This window comes from Salvia splendens, chromosome 11 (genome assembly GCF_004379255.2).
Source record: "Salvia splendens isolate huo1 chromosome 11, SspV2, whole genome shotgun sequence".
In the NCBI taxonomy this organism is placed as follows: Eukaryota; Viridiplantae; Streptophyta; class Magnoliopsida; order Lamiales; family Lamiaceae; genus Salvia; species Salvia splendens.
Window position 1 is genome coordinate 26,039,366 of NC_056042.1, and position 20,167 is coordinate 26,059,532.

The 20,167-nt window shown below is 33.7% G+C and overlaps 2 protein-coding genes across 2 annotated transcripts; both read right to left on the reverse strand.

The window, feature by feature from the left end:
* Positions 1-2,645: 2,645 nt before the first annotated feature.
* Positions 2,646-4,161, reverse strand: LOC121754687. Its single transcript, XM_042150004.1, has 3 exons — positions 4,119-4,161; positions 3,435-3,746; positions 2,646-2,900 (listed from the first exon to the last, which is right to left on the reverse strand). Exons 1-3 carry the CDS (start codon positions 4,155-4,157, stop codon positions 2,646-2,648), a joined length of 606 nt encoding a protein of 201 aa, XP_042005938.1. The 5' UTR covers positions 4,158-4,161.
* A 13,160-nt stretch (positions 4,162-17,321) lies between these two features.
* Positions 17,322-17,906, reverse strand: LOC121754688. The gene has a single exon (XM_042150006.1). It carries the CDS (start codon positions 17,904-17,906, stop codon positions 17,322-17,324), a length of 585 nt encoding a protein of 194 aa, XP_042005940.1.
* Between the last annotated feature and the right edge of the window lie 2,261 nt (positions 17,907-20,167).

Genomic DNA, 20,167 nt, shown 5'->3' on the forward strand with positions numbered 1-20,167 from the left:
TGATTTCTATTATGCTCATGTTTTAGATTATGTAGAAAATATGACGTGTTATATTTTTATTTTAAATATTTTGAACTTTCTATAAACTAAAATAAATTCTTTATTATATAAATATCTAAGAATCCCAATTCAACATTGAAATTTTTTCAAGTAATAACACTAATTTTTTTTATGTATAATGAAATGACTTAATAGGAAAAATTGAGGATAACAAAGAAAACATGAATTGGATTTCACATTTTCACGTCAATATAATTATTTATCGCACCCCTAATACGAAATTTCTGGATCCGCCACTGCTAGTATCTGAGTCAATCTCGGAGTTGTGTTCGTGACTCACCAATGAGAACATTGGGCCTCATGGAGACGGATCGAAATCATTGCTATCCCATCTAATATACAATCAACTCTCTCTCCCGTTTAATAATCTATAACCGAGTTGTTGCATTAGCCTAGGGAATAGGGATACATACATACATATGTGAAATTCCAATCAACATGCTCCACTTCTTCAACTACAAACTGCTCGCTTTCTTTTTTACTCTATCCTTATAGATAGTGTATTGAGTGTGACATTGAAAATTAATCTTACAAGTTTTTTACAAATGTGCTTAAAAGTCTAAAGTATATTCAATGCCAAAAATGAATTAAACTTAGGGTGCATAACATTGATGAAACTAATACACACAGTAACTGAAAGAAAAAAGGGGTATTTTATTCAACTAAATACCTTTCAAAATCATAACAGTACTCTCAAACCTCATAAGCAAAACATATTTATTTTTTCTATCAATACGCCAATAAAATCTGCGTCACTCTTAGACAATCTTTCTGTACAAAAAACCTTCAAAACTGCAAAACGCATCATAATTACCTTTAAAAACTGATTAAAATCATCACCATGCCGTTGCAGCTATTTCTTTATGGATCAAATACCGAAAAGACGAACTTTCCTCTAGCCAACACAAACACTTTTCAGGTCGACCCTTCAGGAATCTGTCGATCGATTTCTGTTGATATTCAGGTAGGCAGTCTCCTACAACTTTCAGAAGTGCAGCCGTGCTAAGTGACATATCCTTTGCATAATACTGCAAGATTTTTGGCAGGTGCAGCCTTTTCTGCTTATGAACGTAAGCTGTAGCTTGTATGAATTCTTCTTTGGCAATATTCAGATCTTCAGATATACTCTTTGCATAGTAAATGCGAATCTGCAATCCAAACCATTAAAAAGTTTTGAGAATAAGCAGGAAGAAAGAATACACTAATTTCAGTCGTTTGCAAAAACGGGAGAAGATTTCGATCAAGCTAGCCAGATAAACATCTAACAAATACATTACCGCAGGGTCAGAGCATGCTCCTGAGCTAAGTGCGAAATGAACAAGCGGTTCGGGATAGTCAATAGCATAAGCATGTCTTAAGACCCCGGTTTTGAATTTCCTCCTTGGAGAGAGAAGAAGTGTCTGAAGCCACTGCGTTGGTGCATGTCATGTTAAGTGAGTAAGTTGCTAAATCAAGAAAACTATGGAGAAGAGAAGAATCAGTTTCGAGTCATATAGTAGTTAGCAAACAAGAAGAGAATCTCTTAACAGAGCATGAAAATCTGTGTGGCATTCACTGTCAATTGTTTTGATGTTTACTTAGAGTCCAGCAAACCATAGAATATTTCTCTTATGAATATAAAACACAGTGAACACTAAACAGCATTCATGTCTAAGTACTCGTTGGTGTATTACAATATGCACAAGCTCAAGAAATATTGATTTATAATAGACATTTACCGGGGCAGAATAGTGAGATTTTATCCCCAAAATGGAGCTTTGTATGTCATAAGCGGTAACGCAGATCCCACCGACATTATATGCTGCTTGAAACAAAGAGTTTCACGTGGAAATATCAGATACGCAGATGATAAATCTAACGAAAGACTGAGCGATTTAAAACTCCCTCATCAGCCATTACCTTTGTGATGAAAGTGCTTTTTGTATAGTTTTGATTTTCATATGCTAAATGAGCCTGCAAAGGAAGTTGAAAATACATGAAGTCGTCCTGTGAATCCAGTTTGAAATATGATGCATTTAATGTTTCTTTATAGTTTGATTTGTACAAAAGAGCCACTTAAGTAGTGGAGTAACGTTATCTGGTTATATGTGATGATTAGTAACAGATCTGGTTCTGGCCGCTCAAACATAAATACAAGCATAACTTCACACATATATTAAGTGGTATGGTCTTGATCAGAATACAAAGTTGGAGAAGCGTGAAAGACATACGTGCATCATCAATGCATTGTGAATATTAATCCAAAAGGCAAGCTTCTGTTCATGCCTCATCTTCTTCATGTCAAGATTCTCAAGACTTTTGACTAGAGACCTACATAAAAGAAAGCAAATGTTCACACTGCAAAAGCATAATTACACTTAGCTCTTTCTATATTTAAGGAACACATATCATTTAATCATACTGGTTTTCCATAAATAGAGTTGAGATATGGCACATTTGTAAATACAAACCTAAATTTCTGAAGCATTATAGCAGCATAACTGTAACTCTCGTCATCTAAGCAGATCTTCAGGACTTCTACCATCGCAGCATAAGGGTCATTATCTTGTTTCAGACCTTCGATATTATAATTCTCCGAAACTTCATCATGACATTGAGGACTCCAACTGCCAGATAAGTTTCTGGGAGAAAATGTGCCCGAGGAGCAGAATGATGAATTCGATGATAACTGAATAGCCTTTATGGCTTCGTGCAGAGTTGCCCACTTTGCAGTAAATGTCAGATATACATCTTAAAATGTCTTCAGATAGCTTATCCGGGAAAATGCAGGCATCACCAACACAAAATATTCCAAGATGGTCTACAAGGCTACGCCGTCTATAATAAGCACTCTTCCTTTCCTGCAATGCACCAAACATATTCAGCCAAAATATGTTATGGAGTGATAAGGCAGTAAGAACCAATGGATAAACAACTCAAAGATAAAGAACAGAAATGAATCTCAAGCTTTTGTAAACAAGAACCAACAGAACTTGGAAATAAAATAGATAATAATCCTCTCACCGAGGCCTCGGTTTTCACCGCCTAATAGCTTTTGATCTCTCTGGATACATTCTTCAAGCTCCCCTACGAAATATATAGGAGTGCAGTAGACAATAATCCCACCAAATTTGCTCTAATTAATTCAATTATTCAATCAATCCCTAATTTATTCAAATCCCATGAAATCCTAACTTTCTTAATTTAAAACTAAATCAAAGATAATGCAATAGGCCTAGAAATCAGCAATCACTTGGATCCAATCACCATCATTTCCATTCCTAGTAATCGATATCAAAATATTAGATGAATTACTATGTGAAAGCAAATATATGTGAGTGCATAGAAAGAAAGCCAATTGTATTCAATGTGAAACAAGGTAATAAGTACATCACCCTTGCAAATGATGACTTTGGAGTAGTGAATGGAACCGTATCATTTGGGCCAGTTAAAGCACTTGTTGGGGACGAACATCGTTGATGTTCACAATAGCCTTTGGACACTTCTGACATTGTTCTCCGGGATGATAGGTCAGATGTTAGCAATGGTTGTATTCCAGTCATTTGTTGTATGTGGCTTCCACGGTGTCCCAGATTACTCGGGATAGTTTTCTGGAAAGAAGTACGATACATAGAAAGAAGATACCGTTCCAAATGTATTATTTTAACCTCGAGTGTATTGATTTCTTTCACCAAATCTGATGAAGACTGCAGCAAACAGGGCCAAATAACTAAATGAGTTCATCGAAGTAAAAAAATACTGAGACGATAAACAGGAACGGGTTACACAAGAAGCAGTAATTCCCTGATCAATAGGATTTAGTACTAGTTCATAGTAGCTAGATAGATACCTCCCATAACAGAGTTACAAATGAGCAACTTCTCCATATTGTTGTTAATCAAATTATTGACATTTCCTTAAGTGACATTGCTTCCGAAATTGTAGTGAAAACAGCAGTATAACTAACTTAAATAAAATGATCATGAGAAATAGTAGGATTCAGTAAGATAAATGCATTAAAACATGGGAAGAGTTGCAGAAACTAAAATGCTAAGTGGGATTGCAATTTGAAGCAATACATGTAAGAGTAGGGCTTTACTGAATGAACAAAACATCATACACCCCGGGAATTCTCAATCAATGAAATCGCATTGATTACCACAAATTGGCATTCTCCCACAATTCAAAGCATTAGATAGATACAGACAGCTACACGATGCAATGTAACAATGTATATTAGATAAGAAGATTAAAAAAGAGGAAGGGAAAATGTAGACTGACGGGATTGAGATGGTGGGGAGGCGTGGGGCGACATGTTGAGCATATGATCCCTAGGTGGAGGAGGAGAAGCAGTCCATTTGGATTTGCAAGGAGAATCCCAATAAATGAATAAGGAAGCACCGACAGTAGAGCAGAATCACAAGGTGGGACAGGGCATGGAATTCTCCTCCCAAAGATGGCGTGGCGAAAATAGTCTGTATCTGGGGGACTGGGAGGAGCAAACAAAATACGAGTAAATGAAGGTGACCCACAACAGCAGACATGATAAATGGACTCAGATTCAGTGGGTAGAGAGAGGAGAGACGTCATTAAACAAATGGGACAACGGTAAAATTGGTAATTATGCTGCCCGGAGGTTTCATCGTGGAACCTCATCATCTTCTTCACCCTCTTCTTTCTTTATTTCTGTACTAACTATTTTATTTATTTTTTGAAATATCGACGCCTAATATCATGAAATTTTATTGCTGCCCGGAGGTTTCAATATCCTTATTTTTTTTATATTGGCATCAAATGCGTTAAACTTTATTACACATTTTATACCAAATGCTCTACAGTGTACACCAACATATTGTTTTGTTAGGGTGGGTAGGATACATATGACATGTTATATTTAATTTTTTTTATAAATAAATATGCTAAAATTTTAAAAAGTTGTATGGACAATCAAAAATAGTGTGTACTGTATATTGGGAGTATTTTATTATATGGATGTAGTATAAAACAATGACATGAGTTTAGAAGTCAAAATTATCATATTCGAACCAACCAAGTCATTTCAATTTATTATTTATATTATTGACTTGTATGTTAGAAATTCATATGTTTTGTATAATTCATTTTTTCACATAATATATCCGAAATAGTACATGAGAGTTCGTTCCTTATTTTCAGTGCATTCCATCGATCTAGTTCTTGACATGCTAGAAATTCACGTGATTAGCAAGCTAGAAAAACTAAGAGTATCCACAGTGGGACGGATGTCCCGGCGGACTTCCCAAAAACACCTCCTACCACGTCATAATGACATCTCACGGCACTTCAACGTCATAAGGACATCCCACTGCATAATGACGGACATCCCCAAGAACATCCCGACGGACATCTACAATAATAAAATTCACAAATTCACCAAATTAAACAATTTACGGAATTAAAATTTCGACACGAATACGGAGAAAATGCAACCACTTTATTTAAAACAAAATAACCTCAATGGTGCGAATGAAATGAAGTTCAACGAGTCGTATATATAGTTTAAAAAATTTTAAAAATCAGGACGTCCGTCGGAAACCCGCAATGGCGGACGTCGTCGGAAATCCGTAGAACTCCGGTGTCCGCAAGCGACGTCCGCGTCCGCCGGTAGCTCGCCTAATGGCGGATGTCCCGCGTGGACGTCCGGCACGCCGGTCCGACGCCCGCCGCTGCGGATGCTCTAGCTGAAATAAATCTATGTTGGGCAAGAAGTTAGTAAAATTCATTTCATGTGTAAGTTTCTTTTATTCAATTGAGTATATGGAAAATTTACCTGTGGAGAAGATACTAAATTTCTTCTCTTTTTTTTTTTTGACATTATTTATGGTACCATAATAAAATTAACTGGAAATATTAAAGAATAAACAGATAACTTTTCCAAGTACTATTATACTCCATATATATTATATAGGCAGGCGCGCGCGCACGCACGCACACATAATAATTAGGTTGTGGTGCGTGTGAAATCTCCATGGGAAGAAGGGATATGGAAATAACCAGCGGGGTCCACATGTTTCTGGTTATCAATGCATCCAATATGGAGTATACTATAGGGACTCGAATCTTTTAACAAATTTTACTCCTAATATTTTTTTCTTATGTTTATATTCTGAAAATTGTTTTCAGGATACATTAAAATCTTGTGGTTGTATTGATGGATGGGAAACGAATTATTTAGGTGGAACGAGATATTTATTCATTATTCCCTACATGAAACATGCATTGTCTACACCGATAAAATGGGTTCACGCCCCCTCAAAAGCATAGTATAAATTTCATGTTTCGTATTAAATTATAAGGAACACAGATCAATGTATAATAATTACTCTTAAATTGGAAGAGAATAACGATATACTTGAGCATTAGTTAAGGATCCAACACACGATGGTGAATCAACTAAAGATGTATATATAGGTCCAAAAAAAATGTATAGTTTCTCTACCATTAGCCAACCCTAAGAGCATCCACAACGGAGGATGTCCCACGCAGACGTGACGGATACGGACGTCCGCTGCAGACACCGGAGTTCCATGGCATTCCAACGACGTCCGTCGGGACGTCCGCCATTGCGTGTTCTCGGCTGACGTCCCGATTTTTCATTTATAAATTTTTATTATTGTGGGATGTCCGTCAGGATGTCCTTAGGGATGTCCGCAATTGTGCATTGGTAGTACAGTGGAATATCCTTATGACGTGGCATGAGGTGTTTTTGGGAAGTCCGTCGGGATGTCCGCTGGGACATCCGTCCCACTGTGGATGCTCTTGGTCGATGATATGCACAAATTGTTGGTGTATTCTTCTCAATCCCAAACTCCACCTATAAATAGGAAAGAATAAAGCACTTGAAAAGCCTTTACAATCAAGATATCTCTTAATGGAGTTGGAGATTACATGTTGGTGAAAGATCATAAATCTTGGAAATGAAAAGCAAAAAGCCTTTTGTCACGACCGCCCTTACTAAGGATAGCAAAGAAGGGGAAATCGTGACTAGGGAAGGGACTAAGGAGCGGGGAAGAAGAAGGGGAAAACAATGAAAGACAACATCTTAAACAAAGCTTCAAAAGAAAAGTTCTAATCGATTAAACAATTAAGCAGCGGGTTAATATCTCAAGGTAATTAATGTCATAAAGTAGTGTAGAGTAAAACGAAAGACTTTATCAAGAACGATTCGAAACAAGGCAGCGGAATAAAGGTGTCTAGAGAGTCATAGGGAGACGCTTATGTATGAAGACACGACGCATCCGGAATTTCTTAAGGCTCGACTCAACATCCGCCGCAACATCACCGCTCAACCTGCACATAAAGAAAACATATGCAGGGCTGAGTACTTGACATACTCAGTGGACACACACGCCAAAATATTTGATAAAAGTTATGTCATCCATACCATAGTGAACTCGAGTTTTAACATTTTAGAAAAGAATATCATCGAGTATCACAAAACATTTTCATAGATTGGCCAGTCAAAACAATCTCCTCACTTTCTCCACAATCAATCAATCTCATCCTCTTACCATAGTGCGACGAAAGTGTGGCCACACTATTCGCCCACGAGACCGGCCGACTAGCAAGGACGGCTCCCGATCCCACCTGTGTACACAGCCTGATAGGGTTTGCGGCCCTACTCAGACCCGAATTCGTTTGACACTTAGCCCTATAGCCTAACGGAGCAAACTCAAACGAACTAGGCACCAGACAACAATCTCAACATCACACATAGCCATATAGCCTAACGGAGCAAGCTCAAACGAACTAGGCATCAGACAACAATCTCAACATCAAAACAATCATGGCATGACATAACACTTTAAACCACCCTTATATCTCCAATATCATAATTTGAAACGTAAAATGAGTTTAGTAAAAGAATGCACACCTCGATTGCTTACAAACACGGTTCACAACTTTATTGAAATCCTTGCTCTTCGTACCCACGTACGCACAACAACCCTTATCAACATCATAACCACATAATACAACACAATTAGTTTTCTATCAACACATTACTCATGCATGCCCTATCGTTCCTTTCATCGTTTTCTCATATTGCCCATCCCACCGTTCACCATCATAAACGATACGAACCCTTTGGCATACATCAACGTGCAACGCATAATCACATCATAGGATAAGTTCTTACTCACACATGTATCATGTATTTCATTCAAAACTTGTCAACAAGACTATTTCAATCAAGACATGAATCTGGCAGAACAGCGCAGTCGTTTTGTAAAAATCATTAAAAATCCATCCGATATCATTTGAAGCTAAAATTTGGTCACCACACAGTAGACACATCAAGGTTCATCCAGTTAAAAATCCACACCAAAATCACATCTTTAGGTCGGTCAAAAACAAAAACGAAACTCACTGGACGAGAATACAAATTCTGACAAGACTGCGCAGTTCAATTGAAAAATTCGTTATAAATTCATCTTTCGTCAAAAGAGGCTGAAAGTTTGAGACAACACAGAAGACACTTAAAATGTCACTCAGTTAAAAATTCGTGCTAAAATAAGATCGTTTGGTTGGCCAAACACTCGTCGGAACCTAATGTCCGACACAGTTTTCATGCTCAACATTTACAAACTAGGGTTTGTCTATCATTCATCCACACATACATATTCATGCTTTCAACACATATTCCCGCTTCAAAAACGACATCACAACCATGTTCTCCTATTTACATATAACATTCACCAATGAATCATCCACAAACTAACACACGCACATACACATACTTTCTCATGCAAACATCCTTCCCAACCGATTAATTTTTAGATCTACGATTTCTACACTCACTATATGCATGAGGTGATCAAGAAACATGGATTCAATGGTAAGAAGGAGAAAGATGAATCAGAGTATACCTTTCTCTTGAAAAACAATCGGTAGGAGTGACGAATGATACGATTCTTCGATGAATCTTGAATTTCCAACTCCACAATGATGCAAGAATAAGGAATTGGTGAAGGATTGGTGGAGAAGGAGAGGAAGAGAGGAAAAAAACGTGTGGGAGGAGAGAAGAGAGGGAGGCGAAAAATATGAGGGCTAGGGTTATGGTTCTTTTAATTTATAGTCTAGGATAAATCCCACAATTAAATAAGGCAATTAAAATTGTGGAAGAATAAAATATAGAGGTTAATGAATAAATTCCACAATTAAAGAAAATAGGCGTGTGATAGTGGGATGTAAACAAGGAAAATATATTTAAATCATCAAATTAAATAGGAATAAGATTTAAATTTGGTAATTTCTTTGTAGAAAAAGACTCCCACAAAATAGGTAACAAATAAATTAATTCCACAAGGTAATTGAAAGCAATAGGGGACGAAAATCATGTAGAATAAATTAGGGATAACTGGGTTTGGATTTAATTTGGATAAATATCTCAAAGCAATTAATTAAATCCAAGAAAGAAAGTATTATTTCCAATAAATAGGAGGGCCGAAAATTTCATATAAAATGGCCAGAATGATTATGCATTATCTCATTTAAGTTAATTCACTCATTGGAAGCTTAATCACATTAACTCACATAACTCAAAACAATTAATTTCACATAATTAACTCAATCACATAAAAATTAAATTTCCACAAAAAAATTCTCATTCAACATCCACATTAATTAAAAATAAAATAAGCCATCAAATAAAAATAATAATAATAAAAGTCACAATTTTACGGGGTGCTACACCTTTGATCACTTATTGCTCACGTTTTCAACATTCTATTCACGAGCATTGTTAAACGAACCACTGTCACAGACCAGCTGGATTCAATTCAACTACGCATGCAAAACCGTCGAGCATTGTTAAACGAACCATTGTCATAGATCGTTTGGATGTAAATCAACTACACATGCAAAACCGATTGTAATTGATCACAGCAAATCCACCCCTTTTTTCCTTGTCATTAGCTACAATGGCGAATTTTCTTGATAAGCATAATCTTTTAGTATACAAGTTTAAATTTCATATTTTTTTTTGGATTTGGTCTCTAAAATCATAAAGTTTGGCCAAATTTTAGTACTTGCGAACTTAAAAATTGGTCTAAAATATAATAAACTTTAAATTTTGTCCAATCACCATATCATACTAACTTACATGCATTTTTTTATCCTATTTGACAGTACTAAATCAACATGCTTTTCTATATAGCTTTTTATCCTATTTGTCACGAACTTAAAAAGTGGTCTGACATATCATAAATATTTCACGGCTGCCCACGTAGAATAAGTGTTTTGTCGAAGATATTTTATATGGGTTAGGTTGGGAAATGGAGTAACAAATAGAATATAAAATTTATGATATTTTAAACCAATTATAAAGTTTATGGAAAATATCAAAATTTAGTAAAAATTCATGATTTTAAGGACAAATATCCCTATTTTTTACTCCATAAAAATTCAGAGGCCAGATTTCAGTCCCTAGTTCTCCGGTGGAAAAAATAAAAGCAAAAATAAAGATAGTCAACAGAAAAAATCTCTTTAAATAAGACTCATTTAGTTCAGTTGAAATAATTTGATTACAGTTCAACAGTTGCTATAGAAACGGACTACAAAACATTGACTGAGACCTACAATTATATAGTATAAATTCATACTAGTAACTATTTAACCTACGCGCGCACACAAAAAAAAATTTCTGAATCGAAACTAAAACAACTTCTTTTTACATGGTTGGTTAAACTAACTAACTAAAAAACACTTTTCATCATCATCTATTACTATTATACCAATTTAAGTATAATTTTAATTCCCACAGTTTTAGTTAGTTGAGTTTGGAAATTGGAATTGGATTACTGATGAATCTGCCAACCTTTGGTCTAATTTTATTCAAGGTAGGTTAGTCCATTTTTCTTCTATTTTTGACAAGAATAACCTTCATTCATGTACAAAGACACTATTTTCTCCATCATTGACTAGAATTTGGAAAAAGATAAATATGTATCCATGTATAAGACTCGATCGTGTCTTGAATTTCATACTCTTATATATTTATAATTAATTAATCCATTGTTATTATTTTTCTCTTGTTTCTCCTGAGTCTAGCATTTACACTCGTTAATTGTTTGTATACATTTTTTAGATTTAGATTGGTGATAGAACTTACCTTAAAATAAAAATCAAAGTTTGGTATTTTTGAAAAAAAAAATCATTTAATATATTACGTACCTAGTCATTTGAAATTATATAAGTGACAATTTGAGTACGTAATAACTAATTTAAATTATTATATTTAAAATTTTAGCTCAACTACGATAAACAATAATTGCCCTTAATTTATAGTAATTCCTAATGCTAGTCACTTCTTGGACATCTCCCTTTGAATTACCTACATAAACTTATACACATATTACCTAGAATTTGTGTTGGTAAAGATGAATGAAATCTGATTCATGGTTGTTTTAAGTTTTAACCACACTAGTTTCAACCCACGTGCGATGCACGACAAAATATTTTTTATCATACGATTTTAAATTGTTAATTGATTAACACAAGATCAAGTTTTGATTCCGAAAACAAATTGGTAGTATTGCAAGTTTTAAAATTGGACGATAGCTTTTCAAACCTCAAAACGGTTTTAAAATTGTATTTTGAAGTATAAAAGCGCCGACGCAGAATAATATTGTCACAAAATTGTGTGTAATCTTTTTTGTATTCTGTATCCATTTAAATTAGCACTATACTTTATCATAGTCGAGCTTCATTATATTGCAATATAGTGACCCTAATGCGCTAAAAACTCAAACCTTGAAACCTAAATCCTAAACCCTTAACGTTAAAATATACTCATCATGACCAACAAATGAGCCAAATATAAATAAAATCCTCCCTCCGTCCCAATTCAATTTTACTTTGTTAATCACTTTAAAACAAACTTTAATAATAGAAAAAAATAAAAAAGAATATCATAACTTCATGTTAAACAAGAAGAGTAATGGAAAATATGGAGGGAGTGAAAAACGTGATGAAAAAAAATATGTAAGTGGATAAATTACCAAATGTCATATATTTATAGTCCAAAAAATAGAAGATAACTCCTCAAAACTTTTTCACTTTCTTCACCTATTATTAAAAATTTTAAAACCTTTTAATTTCTCAAAAATTAAAAACTAAGCGTTACGTAAATGTTATCAAATTTTGGAAAATGAATGACAATAATTTCCGCCATTGTATTTGTATGAAATGAGTAACGAATAAATGTATAATAAATTTTGGAAAATGAAATGGAAGGCCATTGAAGCAATAATCTCAGAATTTACTTTACAACCTTTCGGTTAATCCGCATACTCATACAACAAAAGGTCGTTATTCCTCATACTTATAAATACCAATCAATGGCAATATTAAATCTCCGTAAATATAATATCATGGGGATGTTGAAACCTCAATCAAAATTCAGTAAAAACCAAAACTTTTCATTTTGTCCACTAATGATTAGAATTAAATAAAACTTTTTAATTTCCTCAATATTAAAACCCCACAAATTGGCAATTTTAAATTTTATATCAATACGTTATTAACTACGGTTAAATTTTACTGGATTGTATTTTATATTTTATTATTAATCAAAGTAATGAAATATGAAAAGACGCTAAAAATGAGAAAGAAAATTAACTGATTGAATTAAATAAATTTGTATTATATTATTAATTTTCTCGCAAACTCCATGCTTCATGTTGCGCAAGCAATAGACGTGGAAAGCAATGCATCATTATTAGCAGGTTTTCAAATTCCATGCTTCAATTTAATTGTTTTATGAAATTCAAGTTTTTTTCACTAGCCAATGAAATTCTAATATGCCTAAGAAAAATTGCATATAAGAAAAATTGTAACTTAATAATGTTGCTCTTGAAAGCAAGTATGAAAGCAGTAATGTAGTTCTTGAAAGCAAGAATGAAAGCAAGAGAGGTAAACCAGTCTGTCAATATCTTGAATTGTTTATAATTTCATACGTATTGAGTAATCGGTGATGCGATAATTCTACGAGTTAAGTAAGGTAAAACTGAATAGCCGCAAATCTCCAACTAAACTATGTCTTCCCATATGATAATATCTATTTTTTCAAACCAACAGGTTGTGGATTCATATCTTGGTGCAGAATTGTTACTTTTGAAGCTTTCTCAAGGCAAAAGTATACCTGCAAAAATAAGTGAAGATTTTACAAAATAGTTGCCCACATATATTTTTTAATTGTTGCAATAATATAATGAATAGAATAAAATACAGTAATAAAAAGGAAAGATAAGAAACTAAAATAAGATAAACATCAAAAGTAAAATAACATAATTAAAAACACAAATTAGATTAAATAGCTGGGAGAGAAAGATAATACTCCACATGATTTGACGGACAGAAACATCTTTACTGAAATAGTATTTTTTTTATTAATAGAATTGGTATTTATAGAAGATTTGATAGTAACTCAATGGTATAGTATTATTTATTGTAAATTAAATTAATAATAAATATCCTTTATATCTTGTGACCTTTCAAATTATTCAAGTGGAAGTGAAGAGACAAAGCACATTGTTTTTAAATTTGACCGCTTGATTTTTTCGCACGCTTTGTTAGATTAGATAATTTAGTATGGAAACATATGCATGATTATAATGTAATGTTAGTAATGGATCATAGTATCGAAACATTTCCAACCATAAATCGAACACAACAATATTCAAGAAAATACATAAAAGAAAATTAAACACCACATAATATTAAATTAATTGAAACCATCATTTTCCAACAATACTACTAAATAGATTGATTTTTCTTAGAGTGTATCATGTACGTAACTTGTTTTATATAAATAAAACCTTTTCATTTTTCTAATTATTACACAAATGCATAAAAACCTTTTCATTTCTCTAGTTACTACATAAATAATGGCGTGAGTTGTGGAAGGAGATCATGGGAACCTTTTGCATTTCTCTAATTACTACACAAATAAATAAAAAATGTGAGAAAGTTTTTATTCTTAAATGTCTAGATTGTAGTATTTAAATTATATATTTAAGCTTAAATGATAATTCCATAAATACCCCAAAACTCCCCCTTTATATATGTATAGAAAACAAATTAAGGGCAATATAAATAAGAGAGAAAAAACAAGTCTCCAATCACAAATAGATAAAAAAAACAAAAAACAAATTAAGGGTGCAATATAAATATTATTAATAGATTAACACAAAGAAAATAGGATCATGTCCAAGTTTATAAAGAGACTGTTAGATTCCGACCAATCTAGTGTGGTAAGCTCAAAAGATTTTAGTGAGGGATATGAGTAGAGTTATTTCATTATTCACAACCAAGTCATTCCCTTCCATTATATAAAGTTACAAACCAAACCATGTTTTAACATGAGAACTGCATAGGATAACTCAACCAACATAGTAGATAATAAGCAATGGAAAGCTACATCAAAATTACATAATACTATGCATTAGAGTTAGAGCTAACCTTCATCATTATGTATAGATTATCAATATTGCTGCATGCCCGGCTTGAACAATTGTAGCCTTAGTTGTAAAGTCACCAAACATCGTCAATGTAATAGATCCTAATACCTGCAAGATAATATAAGAGACTCTTAGCATAATGATTCAAAACCCCAGTATGATGATACGTTGGAGAATTCCTAATACCTAATGGAGGAAAAAGAGTGTTAATTTTCATTTAGTCAGAATCTCATAGAGGTTCTGGAGGTGGAGAAAGCTATTTTTTTTTACATTTGTAGTCATGAGAGGGAAATTGTTTTATGATGTGTGATGATTCAATAAGTGAGAAAATTTATGGAGAAAAAAATTGCTAGCCATAAAAGAAATTAATGGTTCGATTGTGTTGGAAGTAGAAAAGCCTGGGAACGTATGAAGAAATTAATTGGCAAAGGTAACGTTGATCAATGCAATTAGCAATAACAAAAGGTGATCAATGCGCAGCTATTTAATTTTCAAATAATTGACTAATAAAAGTAGTATGAAAATGGAGTGGTGGGATAAAGGACCCTTGGCTGCCCTTATCCGTGAAAGTTTCCATTTTCAAATTTTGGCTATTAATTACTTTATAATATATAATTAAGATATTTTTTTAACTTATCTAAACGTAAAAGTAATTTATTTATATCTTTGAATAAAATTTCAATATCGGGAATATAAGTAGCCTGCTATATGAACAAATATTTAATGTAAGATTTAAAGTGATGATAATTATATTTATAGTACTTATTTGCAAATAGTAGCCATATTTATCATTTATAAAAAGTAACGACAATTCAAATATTCCTAATTAAATGATATGGCTAAATATCAATATGGCGTTTTTTTTTAAAAACTGTCGGCTAATCTAATGATAATGTTATTAAAGCTAAATAACAACAATAAAAACCGTACACATTATAATTTCATTTAAATATTTATAATGGCACATTATTATCCCAAACCAAAATTTTAAATTCCCAAAATGCCCCCAAAACTCAACTTTTATATATGTATAGATACTCCCTTGAAATATTATAGACTACAACATCAAATGAGTAGCCAACTTGGTTTGATACCATTAGTCCTTACAATTAAAATATAAACGGGTGCCCTCTCTTGCAAAATGATTGATTAGTTGGTATTACGATTACCCAATATATTCTCTACAAGTTTTTAAACTTTAATTTTCTACTTTTGTCTCCCACTAATAGCGTAGTAGTAGTAGTAGTATTTGTTTATATAAGTATACTTATTATAATAATGCGGCCAATTATATGTGGAAATCGATATTCAAATGCTTTACTAGTACACACGTATTGAAAAATCGTAGCATGTATAAAATTTTAATAATGCTACTCTTCCAGATATATGACCAAATTAAAATTAAAATGGAGACTACATGGTCAATTTGACTTACTTGGATAACAACGTCAGCCCCCACGTAATTGACAAGGGTGTGTTTTACAATTACGACCCACCCTTCATTCACAAGTGGAAAATTTGCATATTCCAACTCTTAGTTTTATACTAGAGTATACTACTATAATAAGACTGATTGCAAATTTACAAGACTAACGATAAAAGTACAACATTATTTTGCAATCAAGTTATGTAAGAGGAGTATATTTTATTAAAACCGGCTGGGAAATTTTATTACTAATAAATTGTTTCACAAAATTAAATGAAAATAATTAATTTTTAGTTTCACACAAGTCAACATGTCAAATTGAAAGAGTAGCCTGCGGTGCGGACCTGTCTTGACCGTTCTCTCCCTACGAAACTAGTACTAATATTCTTAGGGACAATCTACCACCCAGGAACCAACTGAGTTAAGCCCGTGCGGGCACTAGTACTAATATTCTTGATATGGAGACTGGAGTAGTATTTTAAAAAAAATTTAGGAAATAGTAATATATATTGGCGTTAAAATGAGCTAGCTTATAATTATTTAGGAAATGTCACACAATATATTCGCGTGCGTTAAAATAGGGAAGTTTTGAAGCATACTCGACGCCCAATTTTAGGTTTGTTGCCTTACATTAAGCTATTTATATTATGCAATCTCAGTTGCAATGTGAAATATTTGAATTTTACGTCGAAAAAACTAATCCTCTTTTTACTGAAAGCTATTGATGATTTTAGTTACCCCAATTTCAATATCCGGAGCGTGTTAAATCGCATGTAAAATCAGTTATGTAGAACAGAAAATACAGAGGAAAGAAACATCTACTTTGGTGGCGTTCGGTTGCAATGACTAATATCATGAGACTATCTATCTGAGATTAAGTCGTGGGATTATTTTAGTTGGAGGGGAGACTATGACTAATTATCATGAGACTATCTATCTAGGATTAAGTTGAAGGGTTCAATCTTATGAACCAAACATGATACATATTTAATCATGAGATTTAACCTTGCCAACCGAACACCCCATATATAAAAGAGATCGGCACAATGATCATTTGTTTATATGATAATGGCATAACGCTATGAACATGATCGCGCGTATTATTTAATACACAGACACACGGTGACTCTACAAACGTATCAATACATGTTGATTTTGTTTCTAAACCTGCCAATTATCAATATGCATTTTCAACCTCTGTTTTCTTCTTCAACAAAAAAATCCTAATAAAAACTCTCTACATTCCGACTTAATGGAATTTTCAATTCCATCGACAGCTTCAAAAAAAGGACTCAAAATTATTTACAGCTGAGTGGAAGAATGAATCCACAACCTCCACAAATGGTATGCAAACTCAATCAATTAAGGAGCACGGAGCCTTCGTTAATCGTGCTGAGCCTCAATCTGAAGGATCGAACTGCCAATTTCGCTCGTCGCATGTGCATCTTCCTCACGGAGCCGGATCTCGGAACGCCGCCCAACGAAGACTTCCTTCCGCTTTTAACTTGAACGTACGAATTGCCGTTGATTTTAATCTGATGAATCGACTGCGGATCCTCCTCCGCCACCAAAACCGGCGAGATCCGAGACTTCCGGCTGCGCCGCGGGTTGAAATCGTTGAACGCGACGCTCGCCTTGACGGCCAGCGCCGCCATGTCGGAGGCGGCGAGGCGGTTCTGGAGCCTCGAGGCCGGCATCACGAAGTAGATCTGGTCCGGCTCCAGCGCCTCCGCAGCGTCGAGGCGCGGCACGTAATCGTCGAAGTAGAGGCGGTCGGAGTTGCAGAGGAAGACGGAGTCCGGCGACGACGTCTCGAACTGGATCACCTGCGAGACCGTGACCGGGAGCGGATACCGGCGCAGTTCTCCGGAAACAGAGATCACCGTGGCGCACGGCTTCTGATTGGTAGAGTTATCGAAATCCGACGATATACAACCTCCCATTGTTGTTGATAAAATGAGAGAAATATAATGCAGACAGCTGAGCTGAGTGTGAAAGTATAGAGAGATAAGATGATGAGAGAGAGAGAGAGAGAGAGAGAGAGGAGTGAATGTGGAAAATGGGGAAATGAGGGGGTGTTATATAGTTGGGGGGGAATGGGGTATGCACGTGATGTAAGCGGTGAGTCAGGTGCAGAGAAATAACCTTGCGTCTCAAGCATGTGTGTGGCTGCAGAGTGCCACATTTTTGTAACAAAGTTCGGCCACTTGCACTATCGCTATTACTGCCAGCTTCACTAACATTTCCTAATTATTACTTCTCTACCTTTTTCGATTTATCATACTCCTATAATTATACGCTTCTACCTTTTTCGATTTATCACACTATAGTAGCACTAGTACTATTTTGTTTGAGCACATTTTTTTCAAAAATTTATGCTAACACAAATAATTCATAAATTTCTTCTCGTTAAAAACCAGACGGATCTCACTCGAATTGTAAGAAGACTCGTGTCCATGTTTTTTTGTTTATGTATAGTTATAATACTTCGGACTTTCAATTTGATAAAATTGGTAGTTTTATTTTATTGCAGATTAACTTTAATAAATTAGTCTTGTATTTCAAATATTTGATATATATTCTCGATATTATTTGACAGTGATGTTAATTAGTTAGATTAATATGAGACTATTTCAATCTGAAATCTCATGTTGATGCATATAAAAAATTGATATGCATAATGCATTTGACGTAATATAAGAAAAAGTATTAGTAAATGAATTCCATTTAAAATAGGAAACTTGGTGTGAGAAATAAATACTCCTTGATTACATAAATTGATACTCTGGTACAAGACAAAGATTATGGAGTATAATAATTTGCATACAAGGAACAAGGAATATGATTAATATCGAACTAATTTTAAGCAATTGAACTCATTATTTTTAGTTCATTTTATATGGGTTTCAATTTTTGATTGTTTTAGTTCCTTCTAGAAAAAGTGAACTAAAATGATTTTAAAACAAAGCTCCGTGTTATCTAATAATGAATTCATTGTTGGTTCGACGATTTGACACTAGAGAGTAGTTGTACAGATATCACGACACATGGAATGATATGAATGTTGTGATATACTATGAATGAATTAATTTTAAAATCGAGTACCAATAATTCATTTAAAATTGAGTTTGTCGTGTATGATTTCTTTATGTCGTCAAAATATTATGCATTGGTTCGAATCAAAATATATGTTTCCTGGCATCATCAACATGATACATGAACATATACCATCAATGCCTAGTTGGTATGGTATGTCTCTTTTCTTTTATACAATTAATCAATTATCAAACTATGCAACATGTATTATTGTAGATATTCTAGCTGCGTACATTAATTTTATGATAATGTCGAGAGAAATATATAATATTAAAAGGCGTAGTCACTAAAAAACAAAATAGGAGGTTTCACGACATGCCAGCGGGTGATTAGCAGTTTTAAATATTAAAAGCGACAGAAATATAATTGCCAAATTAAGCTAGTTTGATGTTAATTTGGGCGGTGAACATATGATTAAGGTAGATGCAGAATTAATACTTTGTCCAAACAACAACCTACAATATATGCGTTGATATTTGCATTTGGAAATGTAGATGTCTAATGCTACCCTACCTTAATTAATTTGTTTAAGCATCCTATACTTAAATAATAAGCCATTCGTGGTTTAATATCTTAGTTTCCGATTTTGGTGGGGCTGCAGAGGTTTCAAGTTTCAACGTTATATTGATTACTTAAAATGATTTGGAGAATTAATAATTCAGTCAATTTGAACTTTTAATATTATTACTAGATGCTCCGCAGATATATAATTATGGCTACTAAATCCTAATTTAGATTTAGATTAGTCTGTGGTCGTTGTTGTGAAATCTTCAAGATAATGTTAATAAGAATCTTAGAAATTCTACTATTCGCATATAACAAATATGCTATATAGAATAATAGGTCGATCCACAGGGAAAATAATTACGGTGACAAAATTTTGACTAAAGCTGGCAGAAGAACTTGGGAAAATATTCTTGAGACAAGATAATGGATGAATTACTCCTAATTTGTTCTAGGTGGTTGTTCTCATGCTTCCTAATTATTCCTGATTAAGTTTACGTGTGTTCTGGGAATTGTTGGAGTATGTATACGTTCTAAAAATTATTTTTGAGGCTAATAAGTGTTTAGTAGTATATTGTAAACACTAATTTTTTTATAATGAGAA

What these genes read in the sequence shown, in the direction of transcription:
- LOC121754688 (XM_042150006.1), bottom strand. Translation starts at nt 17,906, where the DNA reads ATGGGAGGTTGTATATCGTCGGATTTCGATAACTCTACCAATCAGAAG.
- LOC121754687 (XM_042150004.1), bottom strand. Translation starts at nt 4,157, where the DNA reads ATGATGTTTTGTTCATTCAGTAAAGCCCTACTCTTACAT. An exon ending in GTAAAGCCCTACTCTTACAT is followed by an intron (nt 3,747 to 4,118) that starts GTATTGCTTCAA and finishes TGTTTGCTGCAG; the next exon opens with TCTTCATCAGATTTGGTGAA. An exon ending in CAAAGTCATCATTTGCAAGG is followed by an intron (nt 2,901 to 3,434) that starts GTGATGTACTTA and finishes GGTGCATTGCAG; the next exon opens with GAAAGGAAGAGTGCTTATTA.